The following is a 16,998-nucleotide window of genomic DNA, read 5'->3' as shown; positions in this document are numbered from 1 at the left end:
CGAGTTTCGGCAGGTGTGAGGGCAACCACGACCCGGATCCTCCTAAGCGCAACCCCCTCTGCACGGGTAAGACCACGGCGGAGGGTTACCGCACACGGAGGGATGAGAGCCCGTGTGCGGCGCCGGAGTATTTCCTTTCTTGATGAAAGGAGGGTAAAATTGTCCAAATGAAGGAGCCGAGGCAGTGATGAGTCTAGATTCGCAAGGCGGCTCGCTAAATCTGCCTGGCTTTGAGCGGTCAGCAGATCCCGTGGGAGCCACTCAATACGTACTGGCTGCGGGACGCTTGCCGTGAGCCGGTGGATGTCCTGACATATCGTTGGACAGCGGCTAACACGCCATAGCAATCGGACAACTTGAAGGGCGTCAGCGCGGATGAAAACGCGGGCCGCAGGGAGCATATTTATGGCGTCCACGGAGCAGAGTGATTCTTGAACTGCAAAGAGCTCAGCACAAAAGGAAGAAGGGAGTTCCGTAAGCTCTAAACTGGAGGTTTGATTTAAGGCAAGTCTGCACTGGCAGTAGATATCTGTTGTTGCTTTCCAGTCTTGCATGCTCGCGCCTACGTAGACAACAATGAATCCTTCGGACAGGCAAGCATCTTGTTCCTCAAATTTCTGGCGAAGCAACAGTGCCGAATTAGCAGATGTTGGTCGGCGATTATCTAGGGGTTTGTTTTCGCTGACCTGTACAAACTTGCATGGGGGTAGATCTGGTGTTGGCAGCTGAAGAATTGAATGTGACATTGCCTAACTCCTCAGTGCGTGCGTGGAGTGCGATAGACTGGCCTTACGGCTGCGCGCTTCACGGCGCTGCTGCACCAGCTCATCCATGGTATTGAGCTGCGCATTCTCTTGTAAAACTATGACCGGTGTGATGCGTGGAAGGCACGTAATGGTCCTCATAGCCTCTCGGATTACGTCTCCAAGGCGATTTAATTGTGCTCTTGTAAGATATTGAAAGTGGGCTTGATAAACAACACGTGGTTGCAGAACTGCCATCACCAATCGCCGTGCAACGAACGAGCCAGCGCCACCAGTTTTAGGGGCAATTCTTCTAATCAAAGCCAAAGTCTGAATAGCTTGCCTTTTTGCCTGAGAAATCCATGCAACCGCTGATCGTGATTGGTGAATTGTTAAGCCAAGGATTTATTGCACTCGGACTTTCTTGTACTGGGGGCCTGGCAGAAAAAAATGGATTGGACTTGCAGCAAGTTTACGGCGTCCCCAGCGGCTGGCAACCAACGTGTATGTTGTTTTATGCACAGAAAGTTGAACTCCGATGGATGATGCGTAAGTAGAAGTAACGTCCAAGGTATATTGGAGGAAAGCCTCCTGAGTATGCAGGTCTTGGTGAGTACTCCACACCGTGTTATCATCAGCATACTGCAGAAATTTTATGTCACGGTGTCATGTAAGCGCCAAGCCAGCGGGGTGAATGCAATATTAAATCCTTGGGGCACGCCGCAGAGAGGAACAAATGATCCGGCCACTTCACTGCTTAGGAGTATTGCAAATTTTCTGCCTTCCAAAAATGATTCGACAAAACTACGCACTCTCAGTGGGAGATGAAGCATGTCAATTGATTTCAGAATAGCTGCATGACTGATGTTGTGATATTCGTTAACAACATCCATTGCTAAAACGGTACGCATATTGCTGCTGCGGGTGGATTACAAAACTGAAGATGCCAAGACAGCCAACCCGTCCTCTGTACCAATGTATGGGCGAAAGCCAATTTGTGCGGGGTGATAAAAACCGTGCTGCTCTAGCCACCACGAGAATCGTGTGGCTAGCATTTTCTCCGCCTGCTCGCACAGCGTAAGAGTTAAGGAGATATGTCTTAAGTTTGCAAGGTCCGTCGGAGGATTTCCAGCTCTCGGGCACGACGCCATCCAACGATACTTTGTTTATGGTGTCTGGTATTTGAGGGAGTGCAGCCCTACACAGGTTCTTGTACACCTCGTACTGAATATTGTCCGGACCGGGCGCTGTTTTAAGTTTCGCATCATCTATTGCAGCCACAAACTCAGGCATAGAGAACGGACACGCAATTCCATCTGCGTCAACATATGACGGCATTTGATGGATATACATGCGTTCCGATACCTGCCATATTTTAACTGGCGGCTGATGAAGGCACGGCATCGTATTTTGGAAAAACTTTCGCGCTGCTTCTTTGATCGCTGGTATATTTGGTTCGCACAAACGTGCCATCGAGAATCCCGTTTCTTGCTTGCGGTTGACCATAATGCTGACTTATATTCATATGCCTAGAAGTACTGAGAGCCGACAATGAACAATTTATAAGATTTTAACTTCTTCAACATGACGATTTCCTGCATAGTTGTCGATAGAAATAGATGCACTGCGAAGGCCACTGGGTAGTTGGCAATCCACAAACTTTCAGGAGATAATGTCATAGCACATCGAACACTTTACATCAGTTATTCCTGGCATCGGATAGCAAGGTTTACTACTTAGTGGCTTAGTTTAGAGAGAATTCACGCTCTTTTAATAAAATCAAAAGGTTATATCCTATGTATTAAAGTTAAGCCCTATCTTCCTTCCGTCACTATCCTTCCTCTTCCTGCATTTCTTTCGGCTCACCTACAGATCTCTCACATGGCAGTCTATCTCTGCCTTTTTGTCTTCATCAATAATTTTTATTGCTAGTTCACTCATGGTTGTCCACTTTCTTCTTCACTTTCGATAGAAGGCAAAACCAAACTGTTCGCCTTCCTGCACTTCTAGGAATATTTATTTAAACATGTTTTCTTTTGAAACATACGAAAGAATAGAACAGTTGATAGAATTATTTATTTACTTCAATACTCCTCAGGAATCGAAGAGAGTTATGAAGAGTAGGTACAAAACAAAAATAAAAACACATACAAAAGTACAAAGTTGAGACTTGCAAAAATAATATTATAAATAGACGTCAATAGTTCTGACTTGTATGATGGTGCACCCACAATTAAGGCAATGGAGGGGGCAAGGAAGTTACACTGTGGGTGAGTTTTTGGCAGAAATGAGATGAAAAAGAAGACATTCGTACGGTAAAGATAAATGACGACTTTAAGCCGCTGGTCAGCGCGATATGATGCGTATGAAGGCTGGAAATGATGTTGGCTTCATTTACAGGCGAGCAATTTTCCTACCGAGAAGAAAATCTTGCATTCTCAGATTTGATTTCATTAAACAGCGCTAGCTGTATAACTATAGTTGAACGAAATGAAACGAGAGGGTAGGTTTTACAGATGCACTGAGCCCAGCTAAGTTATATTTAGCTGCATCTCAAATTGCCGAAGCGCGTTACAGATTAGACCTTTACTGTAATTTAATACAGTAATTTAATCAGTTTCAGATGTAAAGACGTCTGAGTGAAGTTGCGGCAGAGCACAATTTGCGCTACCAATAATCAAGCGGGTATGCATGTTCCAGGAGAAGTTAATAGTTATTTGAACCCCAAGATATCTGTATGAAAGAACTTGCTCCCGTTTCTCACGGTAATAATGTAGCTAGAGCAATCACGAGGACTACAATGATGCGAGTTTATCATGCTCTTATTTTGGCCACATTTTGTAGTTATTAACAATTTATTCAACCAATTGGAGATACTGTTCAGATGAGATCAAGGATTCGGGATTTTATTTTTCTTTACCAATAAAATACGACCAGAGGCTGGCACTAAATGTATTTCAGTTCCTGACGGACATCCCTGCCTCCTTGTGTACAAAATTTTCAGCAAACACAGAAGAATACAGAATGTTGATATTCATACTTAACCATTATAGAAAAATTGTACTGCTGTAGCACTCATATAATGAGTGATTATCTATGAAAACACGAAATCTTAAAGAGAATAAGCGGATACTGTTAAAACTGAAAATGTATATACAAATTAGTGAGCACACTTGTGTTAAAATAAAGCAAAAATAATTGTCAGTCTGAAAAGGAGAATTAAATAAAGGAGAGCAAGCACCACGAAAAAAGTATTGAAAAAAACAAGATTGAAGGAGACATCAATCGCATGGGTTTGTTATTGCTTTGTACAAAACACAATCGTCCGCATTGAATTTAACGGGTGTGTTATTATTAGAATCAAAGGAACACTGATATACAAAAAAGCAACCAAGAACCTAAACCATAACCCTCGAGTACTCCGGACGTCCTATTAAAAAAAGGTATGTGCAAGCGCTACCTGAGACAAACTACGAGCAGTTAGTCACCAAATATTCCGTCCACATAAATATTTTATGATCTACATTTAATGTGTATATTTGGTCAAGAAGCTGTTTCTGAGAAATTTCACTAAAAGCTTTAGCTAAATAAAAGAAGATATAGTCAATATACCTCCCCCCCCCCCCCCCCCCCACACCCCTGTGTAAGGCAGAAGCAATGCGGTGAGGAAAAGACAAAAGGTGGGTTTCGGGGGATAATTATTTATAGAAACTGTGCTGGAATGGACTAAAAACCGATTTAGTTTCCAAAAAAAAACGAAGCAGGTTTGAATTTATAACGCGTTCACATAGTTTTCAAGGAATGTACGTTAGTGACTGATTGAAAACAGTCCCATCTACGTAAACTCTGGTCATCAACAATGACCTTGCTTTGTGTTCAAGGAATGTACCATCTGTCCTGAACCTCAAAACCTTCCCGCCATACCGTGACTGCCTTGAACGTTTTTTTTTTTTAAGAGGAGGAAGCCTTTGTGGCTCCCTGGTAATAAGCAGCGTGCACCTGTGAGCGCGTTAGGGAGGGTTACGTGTATAAACATGGCTCTTATCAACATCTTCTATGTGGTGTGTTCTTGTTAGATACTCTGAAGCAGCTTTATATAACACGCTAGACGCACGAAGATAAACGAACATATTTTCGCGCAGTGAACCTACCATACACTTATCTCATTAAGGTTGAAATAATTCTAAGTACTCCATGTTTTCCAATGCCGTTAAACTGTGAAGTTCATTACAATTTTTAAATACGTTCAAAATACTGGCGAAGAACGTGTACAGGTATAAGGCAGGCTTTCGTAAAGGCTGCTTGGTCGTATACCATACTGACACTTCAAGATCAGGTCACAGATACATGAGCAGATCATAAACAACCCCTATATTATCCTTCATGCATCACGGTAAAGCCTTTGACTCAGTAGAAACCTCAGCAATCATGCAGACATTACGGAATTAGGGTCTAAATGAGAATTATGTAAACTGGAGAAGTATGGAAGAGGCCCTTGTCCTGCAGTGGACGCAGTCATGCTTATGATGGTATTAACATACTTCAGCGGCAATCGGGAAAGACATAACAGTTTTTTAGCGTCATAAAATTTCGCCTGTAAAAAGCACATCCTCCGAGGTAAATTATCAATATCCTCATAATGACCACTGCCGTCTATAACGCCAGTATTGGCTGAGTGCACAACCTCCGGCAAATATTTCGAACTGGAAATGCGTTTGACACGTTCGAGGTACCCCTATAAGAACAATAAGAATAACGATAAATCATTCGTTAGGTTTCTTTCCGCGAAGTTCTTTTTGGGTTGAAGTACAACATATTCTTCACGTAGCATGCTAGGAGGATAAAACTATGTTGTGTAAGCTAGCACAATCTGAATTCAGTGAACTAAGTAAGACACACAGGTAAACGAAACTTGTCAACGAGCGGAGCGCACTAGTTAAAGAAAATCAATCAAGACTTACATGACAACATCAAACTACATCTGATCAAAAAAGTAGCGCCGAAATTACCTCCTCCAGAATTGCACTTTTTTGTGTTCACCATGGCACAATACCCTGGAATACCACTCTCAATTTCATCATAATACCGAATTGAATCTTACGTAAAAGTAAAAACAACTTTCAGCGAAAAAAGGACGAAGGATAGAGAAAGAGCACACACTATAAGCGGACGTTTCAGAAGAATGGCAGGTTGGGCTAGTCTGATGTAGTACTTTCACTTTGCTCTGAAGGTGAACTACATCTGACTGCTCAGCTCAATATTCTTCTGGAACACCTGAAATTACTATGCTGATTGCACCACTTAACATCGCAATCTGGTCATTGATTCAAGGATTCTAACAGTTTGATGCTTTAGTTTAGGCCGCTGAACACATACAGCTTGGTCAGACGTCATTTCTTCCCATAAACAGAAAACAAATTATCAAACTACCCTTGAGAACTTGCCCCGATTTGACCACTTGCATGCCTGAATCTGCTTTATTTGAAGAGCCATGACAGTGCTTATTAGGAAGAGGTTTCAGAGAAACGACCATGTACACATGTTTTTCGTTTCGCTAAAACTATTTTTAGTTGGACATAAACAGGCACATTTGGCGTTAGATTGTGCTACCGCTTCGGTGACAATTTATTTAGAGCAGGCATGGTTTTGAAAATCTAGCAAGTTGGACCTGCACTATGAGTTAATCAAGTTATCTTCTATTCAAATGTACGTTTTTCGTGCAGCTCTTAAAGGATAATCATAGCAGTGATCGAAGCTTGCTCTACAAGAAATTTCTATTGTGAGGAAGTTTGATATACGCGAGGTTTGAAGATACTCACTTGCTGACACGTTACCTGGACAAAAAAGCCTGGGATTAGTCTAGCATAAAGAATGAGAGGCTTCTGCAGGCTTAATATCGTTGAACTCATCAGTTAAGCTTGGTGCAGGTCATAGATCGACTAAATATAGTACTAAAAATCTATCTTCATCACTTGTCGGGCCATGCCTGTTATAAAGAAGTCTTTGCCTCTGTAGTGTAAATAGGACTTTGCTCTTTAGAAGAAGAGCTATAGGCGAGGCAAGTATTTCTTACCTAAAACAGGAGTGTAAAAGACCCATTTCGAAACCAGATGACCTCCTCTACAACCGACCATCGCGATGCACTCTGGCAACTGTGGCTCTGCGGCCAAGCGCCGCGTCAGCGCGGTGCGTATTGTACGTGCGGCAAGAGGTGCTGGTGGCGCTGCCACATGGCTCTTGGCTGCACATTTCATGCTTTATAGAAAAGATTGTTCAGCTCACAGCGGTCATATGCTGTGACAGGCGCAGCGAGCAAACAAAAATGAAAATTGGCTTTTGAGGAAAACAAAATGACGCAGCGACTGTCTCACATATCTCGCTGGACACCCGAACCGCACCGTAAGGGAGCGAATAAGGAAGGGAGCGAAAGAAGAGCTGAAGAAACAGGTGCCGTAGTGGAGGTCTCCGGAATGATTTCGCCCGCCTGGGGATCCTTAACATGCACGGACATCGCACAGCACACGGGTGCCTTTTCCCTTTTTCCTCCATTGAAACGCGGCCGCTTTACTGGCCTACTCCAGCCAAAGTCATCGGCGCCGCACTCGGACATTCAAGTAGAGGAGCTGTTAAGGTGTGGTAGCCATCTGGCATACCACATCACTTCTTGCCTGGCTGACAGCTGCGGCTCTGGGCGACCAGGCGTCGTATCGAACACAACCAGCGTACCGCTGAACACACCAAAGTGCACCGGCGTTATGAAAATAGGAAATCTGTTGTTGGGGGACGGAAATGGCTCAATATTTGTCTCACATCTCGGCGGACACCTCAAACGCGCCGTAAGGGAAGGGGTAAAGGAGGAACAGAGAGAAGAAAGCAAGAAAGAGGTGCCGTAATGGAGGGCTCCGGAATGATTTCGACCACCTGGGGATCAATAACGTGCACTGGCATCGCATGGCACACACCTGCCTGCCTCGTGCAGTGCACTGTGTGGTACCCGATAACGCGTAATAGCGATAGCATACGAAATAGTGCTTACCGTGAGAAGAACCACACCAGTTATTGCTAGCTGCAAGTCCAGGACCCTTTTATCGAAACGCTTAAGAATGAAGTTCACCTTTAAAAAAGGAACAACCCATGTATGAGACAGTTTTTAAATGAGGTGAAACACGGCATGGCAAGCGACGCAGCAAATTATTTGTACCATTTATAGAGCATACATTTATCGGCTTTGTCTAAATTATTTGTTTGAAATTCACATACTAACGCGCCCTTCACTTCCTAACTTGAACACAGTTGCCTTTTTTGAGCTAGGATAGTATAACTGCCGTAAGACGGGGGTTTATTGATAGGAACTAGGAGCATGGGAGCCGCAGCGAAAACAGCCCGAGGTCAACCAGGTCTAGAAAAGACATTCGTGGCGATCGCAATACGGCTGAAACGCAGGGCCATCTTCGTCTTTGTCATGTACGCGCGTCTACTTGTTTACACTGCGGTTATTTGTGTTCAAACACAGAAGTCGGACCGGCCATTTAAAACAAAGATTCAAATATTGTGAATTCATATATATTGCTTTCACTATTCCGTGCTCAATATTTACCACCTCTGTTGACTAGTTTCAAGCTGACTTGAAATTTACGAGTTTTACAATTCAGTTGAGGAATTCTTTCTGTTGCCGTTTATTTGGAAAAACTGCACTCTGTGGTCCTCTCCGTACTCTTCGGTGGTCTTAGCTATTTGTACGTTCATAATTGATGTAGTAGCATCTGTCCTTTAATACACTTCCTCGTAACTGGAAACCGTGGCCTAAACACAGGGACGAATTTAGGCCTTCACAGCCGACTTTGTACAGAAACGTGACAGAATCTATGGCAAATATTGTCGAAAATATGTCACTGCTCATACATATTTCCAAACTGCGTTTCAATTTTTGAATAAATGCGACTGTACTGAACTGTTATAGCGGATGTCGTCATTTCATTAAGCTTGCTGTGGGACTCGCGGTGGCTGGTTACTGCCCGGCACTCAGTACCTGTGGCCCTGAGGGATAGAGCCACACTATCTAAGCAGTGACCTGAATTATATTCGGGAAATTCTTAGAAAGGCAAATAGGAAAGCAATATGTAGTGGCAAGTACGGCTATTTAGTGAGCAACTCAATAGCCGCGGTTGTGAAGTCTTGTAGAGCTTCCCTACTATTATGAAGGCTTGTTGCAATCCACCACTTTGGTCCACCACTCCTCAGCTAAAGATAAGTAAAGCTCAGTCAGGCAGAGATTTGTTTAGGGGCGAACTTGGAATATGTTCAGCATCGAAATGACTTGTACGAGGCACATGTAATTCATGGCCAGCTAGGACAAAGGCGATGCTCTTGAATTCTTGCTCAGGAGGCGTCCATGAGTGTGCTCAGGTCGTATTTCTGAGGAAAGAATCCAGACCACCCGGGGTCGCTGAAGCTTTTGTTTCATGGCAAGCGGCGCATACTAGGAAATTAATGTTTTTAGTAGACTCTCCAACGAGAGCACGCGAGCTATGGGGCTAAGGAGTCCAGTACTTTGGTCATTGTATTGGCTTTGAAAAAAAGGCGCATGGCAGGCCCAAATCTGTTTTAGAATTTAAAGACAACAGAAACTGTTCCTTGAATGCGATTGGTGTGGCACTAAAGACTGCTCCGTGTGTCTAGCTCTGGTAGAAAGCCCATTCGTGGGCTGCTATACGCCGAAATTCCTAGCTTGTGCACTTTTTGGGGCGTAGCATGACTGCCCCCTCTGAACTCTACGCGCTGTAGTCGCAATCCACAGAGTGTGATGTGGTCTACATGGGGACAGGTTTTGAACAAAGGAGAGGCCAGCAGTCTGAAAAGACTGAACTGTGATCAGAGTGCCTGCAAGAAATTTAGCCCGCTTGGTTTTTTGGCGCTGTCTGCAACACTCTACAAAAGGAAAATGAAAGTGTCATTGCTACAAGTGCTCCAAAGAAAATAATGATTCAGCAAGAATATTAAGACTCGACTGGCTTGAGCGAGAATTTATTGGGCTTCACCAAAACTCAGGTCCTGAACAGCAGTGCTTTCTGACAAGAACAAATGGTATGCGTGATACTGAAATTGTCTTAGTGCACATGGGTACCATGAAAGCTATGAGAAACAAGCAAATTGACATTAATGAAAGGCAGCCGCTACCATCTCTACTTGCTGTACGGTTCTCTATTGTTACGTAGTGCGACGCAAACCAGCGTAGTTTGGATCCTTCTAGTTCTTCAGCTAGAAATTCCAGCGAGACAGTACCTTGGTTCTGATAAATTTATCTGAAAATATCTTACATTGAAATAATATTAGAGTAAAGCGCTCTGTTTTATCGTACGCTATACTTAAATAAAGAGGTCGTTACATGAAATGTTGCGCAGTTAAAGGAAGCAGCTAATAGGCAAAAATTTCTCGGGGCTATATGACATTTTTAATCAATAGGAGATACCAAGATATACATACGTTTAAGCACAAAGAAAAACACGTTGCGAAGAATCTCGCTAAAAAGATGGTGATGGAATATGCCTTAAATTTTGCGACGTAAAACATAGTCCTCAAAATAAATCTTTTTCTCTTTGTAATCGAAGGAGAGTGGTCTGTAATCATTCTACATGTCCCGCATGCACTGTCCATCGGTCCAGAAAATCTTCAATCAGTCTAGGTTACTTATGGAAAATTTACAATACAGCATATGCTTGAAATTTTAACGCTGTAGCTAGTACCAAAATTTCAGTGTAAATGTGGTTGAGGCTGCCTTTAAAAGGCACAAAAATATTGTGGTAAAACTGCAGTCACAAGGTTTTCAGAGACGTTTCCTGCAATGAATGATTCCTGAGCCGTTTAATCTACCGACAGAAGTCGGTACCAAAAAATAACAAAAATATTGAGAAATATTTCTCTTCTGCTTTGAGTTCAACGTTAAAGGGACTCAATTATACTCTTCATATTTAACGAATCACGTTATTTTTGCAACTGATCGTATGGTTTTTAGGAGGCTAATGTAAAAAACACTGAAGAAACTCACGAGAGCAAAAAACACACGCAGGTACTCCACAAGATGCTGGATTTGACGTAGCTTGCCTTTATTAAATCTCACTTGGTAGTCTTTGAATACCACCACTTTGGTGTTGACTGTGACCATGGTAGCGCCTGCAGTGAAGAAAGTGTTTAGAAGAAAATTTAGTGCACTGTTTAAAGAGTTTTAGTTGTTTCTGGCGATGAAAGTTATAATTCACGTTTGAAACCACCCCGTTTTTTTGCCCTCAAATGTATGCTAAAAGGCCTTCTGTAGGCGGCTATTATTAAAGTTTCAAATATGCAGCAGGCTGCGAGAACAAAGGATGAATACTTTTCATACCACAGCATAGTGCCTTGGAAACTGCGGTGATATAATCGTCAGTGCTACGGTTGATAAATATTCCTGAGAATGGAGTGCACGTGGAAGTGCACGTGCATGGAGTGCACGGAGTGCACGTGGAAGTGGATTTTGAACCAGTTGCTTTTGTGCTTGGGACAGAAGAAAAAGACACAAGAGAAAAGAAATGTAGTAGTCCTGGGGGATGTGTCTATTCCCGAGAATATACTGCATCTTCTGCAGAAGGGTCTCAAATTCGGATTGCAACACGATGTTCCAGCGCATGAACTGATTGCACTCAACCGAAAAGTGGCACTGAAGGCGAAAGATGAGGACCGCGACCGCTGCCTTCTTGAAGGTGTGGACTGCTTGCGGAAGTTTCCTCCAAAAGATCCGGACTTGCGCAGTGACAATGTCTTTAGTGGCGTGGTGTCTTTCTTTAAGAGCAAGAACCTGATGCTTGTACAAGCGGATAAGGAGGGCGGGTTTGTTGTTTTAGCGCAGGGACTTTACAATGAGAAAGCGCAGGTAGCAGTACATAAGAACTTTGTCCCTGTCAAAAAAAGGGAAGTGAGAATTAAGACGAAGTTCACCGAACTTTGTAAGAGGTTAAATCTGAATGCACTCACCAGGGATATTACTAATAGCAGGGGAAACAGCCTAAAACCTTTTTTCACAGCTAAGACCCACAAACCGGAGATTCCGTTCAGGACAATTGTTAGTGAACAGGGATCGTGGCAGGTAAACGTCAGCCAGTTCTTGCTAAAGAAGCTAAGATGCCTTGTCTTGGACGATCCCTTTCTTACCAAAAAGTCAGTCGATGTAGCACAGTTTGTTAAGTCTAATGAAGACATTGGCTTTGGTTTTTCCATAGACATACAAGACCTTTTTTATTCCGTGCCTAAAGATCAAATTCTACTGTCTGTTAAGGAATGCATTGAAGAAAACGGCGACGTGTCGTTCCAGAACTCAGCAGGCTTGTCTGTAGATAACTTTTTAGCACTTTTGCAGTTTTACTTGAATGCTACTTTTATTGTTTTTAACGACCAGCCTTTTTTGCAGCGAAATGGCATCTGTATAGGGTCTTGCGTAGATCCTATTCTGTGCGATATTTTTTTAGCTAAGGTAGATAAGCGGCTGGAGCAGACTTTTAAGGAGAGTGGGACAGTTTTAAAGGTATTTAGGTATGTAGACGATTTTTTAGTACTTTTAAAAAGCAGAAGACCTTCACCTACCCCTCTACAGTAGGTGAAGTTTTAGATACTTTTAACGGACATGGTCTTGGTTTGAATTTTACCCATGAACTGCCCGACGTTTCGGTTTTACAGTTTTTAGACCTCAGATTAACGTACTCTGAAGGGCATGTCTGCTGGGGCTATTATTCACGCGCGAAAAAGGAGTTGTTGCCGTATGACTCGGCGCTCTCCAAGACTATAAAACGAGGAATAGCTTCGCTTTGTATGGAATCTTCTCTCCAAAAATCGTGTCCACATCAAATGTTTGACAGTTTTAATCATCAGATATGCCGGCTTTTGGCTTCAGGGTTCCCCTGGTCTGTTCTGACTGCCGTTTCCGAGGCCATTCTTCAGAAATTCAAGCGTGGAGCAGGGCCAAAAATTGCTGAAACTCAACAAAAGGCCCCTAGGCCTGAGGTCGTGCCGTATATCCACAAAATTTCGCACAACCTCAAAAAAGTTGCAAGCAGACACAGTGTACCTGTCGTGTTCTCGGCTCCCAACAAATTGGGAAAGCTCTGCCCACGCGTTTGTGACGAAAAAAAAACGTGGGTGTCTGAAGAAGCACCAGAAATTGTTCGTTCGGTGTTCCACTGGAGTGGTTTACTCCATTCCTATGTCTTGTAGAAAGTTTTATGTCGGCCAAACTGGACGTTGTCTGAATGACCGTCTGGGGGAACACGCCCTAAATTTAGAAAACCGAGAGGACAAATACGTGCATTTGGTTGCGCACGTTAGTAACTGTGAAGAATGTGTGGCCCGGTTTGAAGAGACGAAGGTTCTTGGCAAGAGTAGAGATAAGACGGCACGGATTAGCCTAGAAGCCTATCATATAAAGAAACTTGGTGGCGAGTGCATAAGCGAACCTTCTTTATCTCTGTTCGCGGCTGAGATCGCCATTTTTAAAGCGGCTAACTGTTAATTTTCACAAATGTTTCTTTTCATGTCTTACGCATGTCTGCCCGCGCATGCGTTCTGCTTTAGTGGCTTTTTCGCAGATTGTTTTATCTCATTCTTTCTTTCTTTTCTCATGGTATTTCACCCCACCCTTCGGCCTTTATAAGGTGTGGCCTTCCGCCAATAAAGCCAGTTGACAGTTTGCGCTTGTGTGTGTGTGTCGCCTTTCTCGTGTGTCGTTTTATTTGCGCAAAAGAACATTTCTAGATCGAGATGAACAACCAACTCGCCCAACAGGAAGTTTTAATGAAGGCTATAAGAAGAAATCGCAATTCGGATGCAAGCAGAATGTTTCACAGGTTCTTATAAAATGGTTTTCAGTGCGAGGTAGGCATGCTCTTCAGATGAAAGTTTTAAATTCTGCGGATAAGACGTGAATCACTAAAAGATGTTCTAAGTGTACAAAAAAGTCGTTAGAGGGATTCGTCCTCTTGAAGATTAGGCAATAACTCAGTCTGTTGTTCTTTTACACAGTTTCATTGGTAAAAACGATACTGATCGCAGATTACTCAGTTGTACAATTTCTTTTCAGGTTTTCAAGAAAAAGAAACAATAGCAGATTTTCAAGACATGAACGGAAGCGTTGCCTACAACACATAGAAAAATTTTTAAACTAAAAATTGTTTTTGAGGAAAGGAAAAGCGCAGTAACTGTCTCACATATCTCGGTGGACAACCGAACTACCGCCGTGAGGGAGAGACAGAAGAGGGAGTAAAAGAGATTCATATTGGTCACACTAAGTAGTGTACTTGGGTTCTAGATATCAGTATGCTTTCTAAGGCAGCCGCAAGCAGTAGCAATCAGATGCGCCTGCAATGCGTCAAACTGACAGAAGTTGTTTAGCTGACGTTGGAAAAATTCGTCAAATCTGAACAAATAATAATAATAATAATAATAATAATAATAATAATAATAATAATAATAATAATAATAATAATAATAATAATAATAATAATAATAATAATAATAATAATAATAATAATAATAATAATAATAATAATAATAATAATAATAATAATGATGATGATGATGATGATGATGATAATAATAATAATAATGATAATAATAATAATAATAATATAATAATAATAATAATAATAAGCGTGACTACAACCTCTGTACGACATGATATTGTTACGTGGTCCAGGCGGGAACGACGCGAGAACGCCCGGGCACAGCACAAAGGTCAAGAGCACAGGGCGGCCCGCACAGAGCACCAGGCACAGAGCACAGAATCCCAGAGCACACGCGCCTCCGAGAGTGTTCATTCATCTCTTCTTCTATCCGTTGCATGGCCCCCGGTCGCAAAAAAAACACCGTCTCGGTGGAAATTAAGGCGGTGCAAGGGATTGCGACACGTAGGGCTTGAGGCGAGAGACGAGGACAACGTCACTCTGAGATGCACCGGAGGTGGTCTCCGGAAAGGCCGGGGCAATCTCGTAGGTGACGGCGGTGACCTGGCGGAGCACACGGTATGGGCCAACATAGCGGGACATTAGTTTTTCGCAAAGCCCGACACGGCGTGTGGGCGACCAAAGCAAGACGAGGGCTCCAGGGGAAAAAGTTACCATGCGGTGGCGGCGGTCGTAGTAGTCCTGCTGTGACGCCTGCGAGGCGTGTAGGCGGGAGCGAGCCAGCTGGCGGGCGTGGTCGGCGCGGGCAATAGCGTCGAGGGCATATTCAGAAGGCGGAGAAGATGTCGGAAGCAGCGTGTGCAAAGGTAATTGGGGTTCACGACCGTACAACAAATAGAACGGGGAGTAACCGGCAGTGTCATGACGAGAAGAATTGTAGGCGAAGGTGACGTATGGAAGGGCAATGTCCCAGTCCCGATGGTCCGGGGAAACGTACATTGCGAGCATATCCGTGAGAGTGCGGTTGAGGCGCTCTGTAAGACCGTTGGTTTGGGGATGATAGGCGGTGGTCAGCTTATGTTTTGTTGAGCAGGAACGGAGAATGTCGTCGACAACTTTTAGAGAGAAAGCAACGGCCGCGGTCGGTGAGAAGTTGGCGGGGTGCACCATGACGGAGGATGAGGTCGTAGAGGAGAAAATCGGCCACGTCGGTAGCAGTACTGGTGGGGAGGGCCCGCGTGATGGCATAGCGAGTAGCATAATCTGTCGCAACGGCAATCCATTTGTTTCCGGAGGTGGACTCCGGAAACGGGCCCAAAAGATCCAAGCCAACACGATAGAATGGTTCACGGGGCACATCAACGGGCTGGAGCAAACCAGCGGAGAGCGTGGGGGGACGTTTCCGGCGCTGGCACTGGTCGCAGGCACGAACATAGCGGCGGACGGACTGGTAGAGACGGGGCCAAAAGAAGCGACGACGCACGCGGGCGTAAGTACGCGAGACACCCAGATGTCTAGCAGTGGGGAGGTCATGGAGCTCGTGCAGGACGTCGTTGCGCAGATGCTTCGGGACAACGAGCAGTAGGTCTGGGCCGGCGGGGTTCAGGCTTATGCGGTAGAGTGTGTCATGATGAAGTACAAACCGGCGCAGGGCAGGGTCAGATGGAGAGGATCTGAGGCGGGAAATAATAGGTGCGACGAAAAGCACAGGGAGGGGGCTGGGGGGTGCCCGGGCTTCTGATGGCGCACACTGCCGGAGCGAGGTTCAGATGAGCGAGTTCCTGCTGCACGACGGCCTGAATCAGCGACACAGCGGGCAGGGTTTTATCAGGGACGGAGGGCGGGAATATCACAGGTGCGAGGGCCTCCAGTTCACGTCGGACGATCCGGGTGACTGAATTGGTGACGGCAGGGGCGTTCCAATAACCTGCCCCCGACGTTCCTAGGCACGCAGATGTTCTACTGGTCAGCAATTAACAGCAGCACCACCTTGTTTGTCTACAATACATAGGGTGCACTCAAAATAGGGCTTCCGTGAGTAATCTGGTTGGTGATTTTGCATTCATGATTGCTGTAAGCGTGACATTCTAAAGTCTGCCACACTGCTGTTGCTGTGATTTTTGTGCTACTTTGCTCTCATAGAAAATGTCCAAACTGAACAAAGAACTGGCCTCTGCTTTTGAAGAGCTTAAAAAGGAAATTAAGACGGAACTTAAGACTTTCAAGGACTCGTTTGAGCGTGACATTCGCAATGAACTCCGAGATATAAAAGCTAGCCTTACCTTCATAAATGATAACTATGAGGAAATCAAGGTGAACATCTAGAAAACCATAGACGAACACGCAACACTGAAAGAAGAAAATGCTAAAGTGAAGCAATGCTGTGAGTCGCTTACTGCTCAAGTAAAAGTGCATGAGCAGCGGATGGTACAATGTGAGCAGTATTCGCGGAACGCGAACTTGGAAATCAAAGGCATACCGGTGCAAGGAAACGAAAAACTCGAACAATTCATGGTAACACTGGGTGATAAGCTCGACGAAAGCATCTCTGCTTCTCATATTGACGTGCTGCACAGAACATCCGTTGCAAAGAGTGAAACTGATAAAAACATTGTCCTGCAATTCACAAGCAGGCGGAAACGAGATGCCGTTCTCGAAAAGGCGCGAAAGGCCAGGTTGACCTGCGAAGATATTGAGTTTCAGACTAAAGACTTGGTCTACGTCAATGAACATTTGTGCCCAGAGCGGAAGCGACTACTTGGCAAAGCGATTGGCAGGAAAAAGGAGAAGAGTTGGAAGTTTGGGTACGCAATGGCCACATCTACGCGCGTCAG

At 44.2% G+C, this 16,998-nt stretch overlaps 1 protein-coding gene across 1 annotated transcript in view; it reads right to left on the bottom strand.

Moving 5' to 3' along the window:
- LOC144104548 (uncharacterized) overlaps positions 1-16,998 on the bottom strand; it is a 116,123-nt gene that overhangs the window by 76,693 nt on the left and 22,432 nt on the right. Inside the window, exons 4-5 of the mRNA XM_077637635.1 lie at positions 10,789-10,913; positions 7,780-7,857 (exon numbers count right to left, since the gene is read on the bottom strand). Coding sequence (XP_077493761.1) covers positions 7,780-7,857; positions 10,789-10,913 — 203 coding nt within the window. The remainder of the gene's footprint in view (positions 1-7,779; positions 7,858-10,788; positions 10,914-16,998) is intronic.

This window comes from Amblyomma americanum, chromosome 9 (assembly GCF_052857255.1).
Source record: "Amblyomma americanum isolate KBUSLIRL-KWMA chromosome 9, ASM5285725v1, whole genome shotgun sequence".
NCBI classification, from domain to species: domain Eukaryota; kingdom Metazoa; phylum Arthropoda; class Arachnida; order Ixodida; family Ixodidae; genus Amblyomma; species Amblyomma americanum.
Note: the sequence above shows the minus strand (reverse complement) of the source record. Positions and strands in the feature narration are given on the sequence as shown.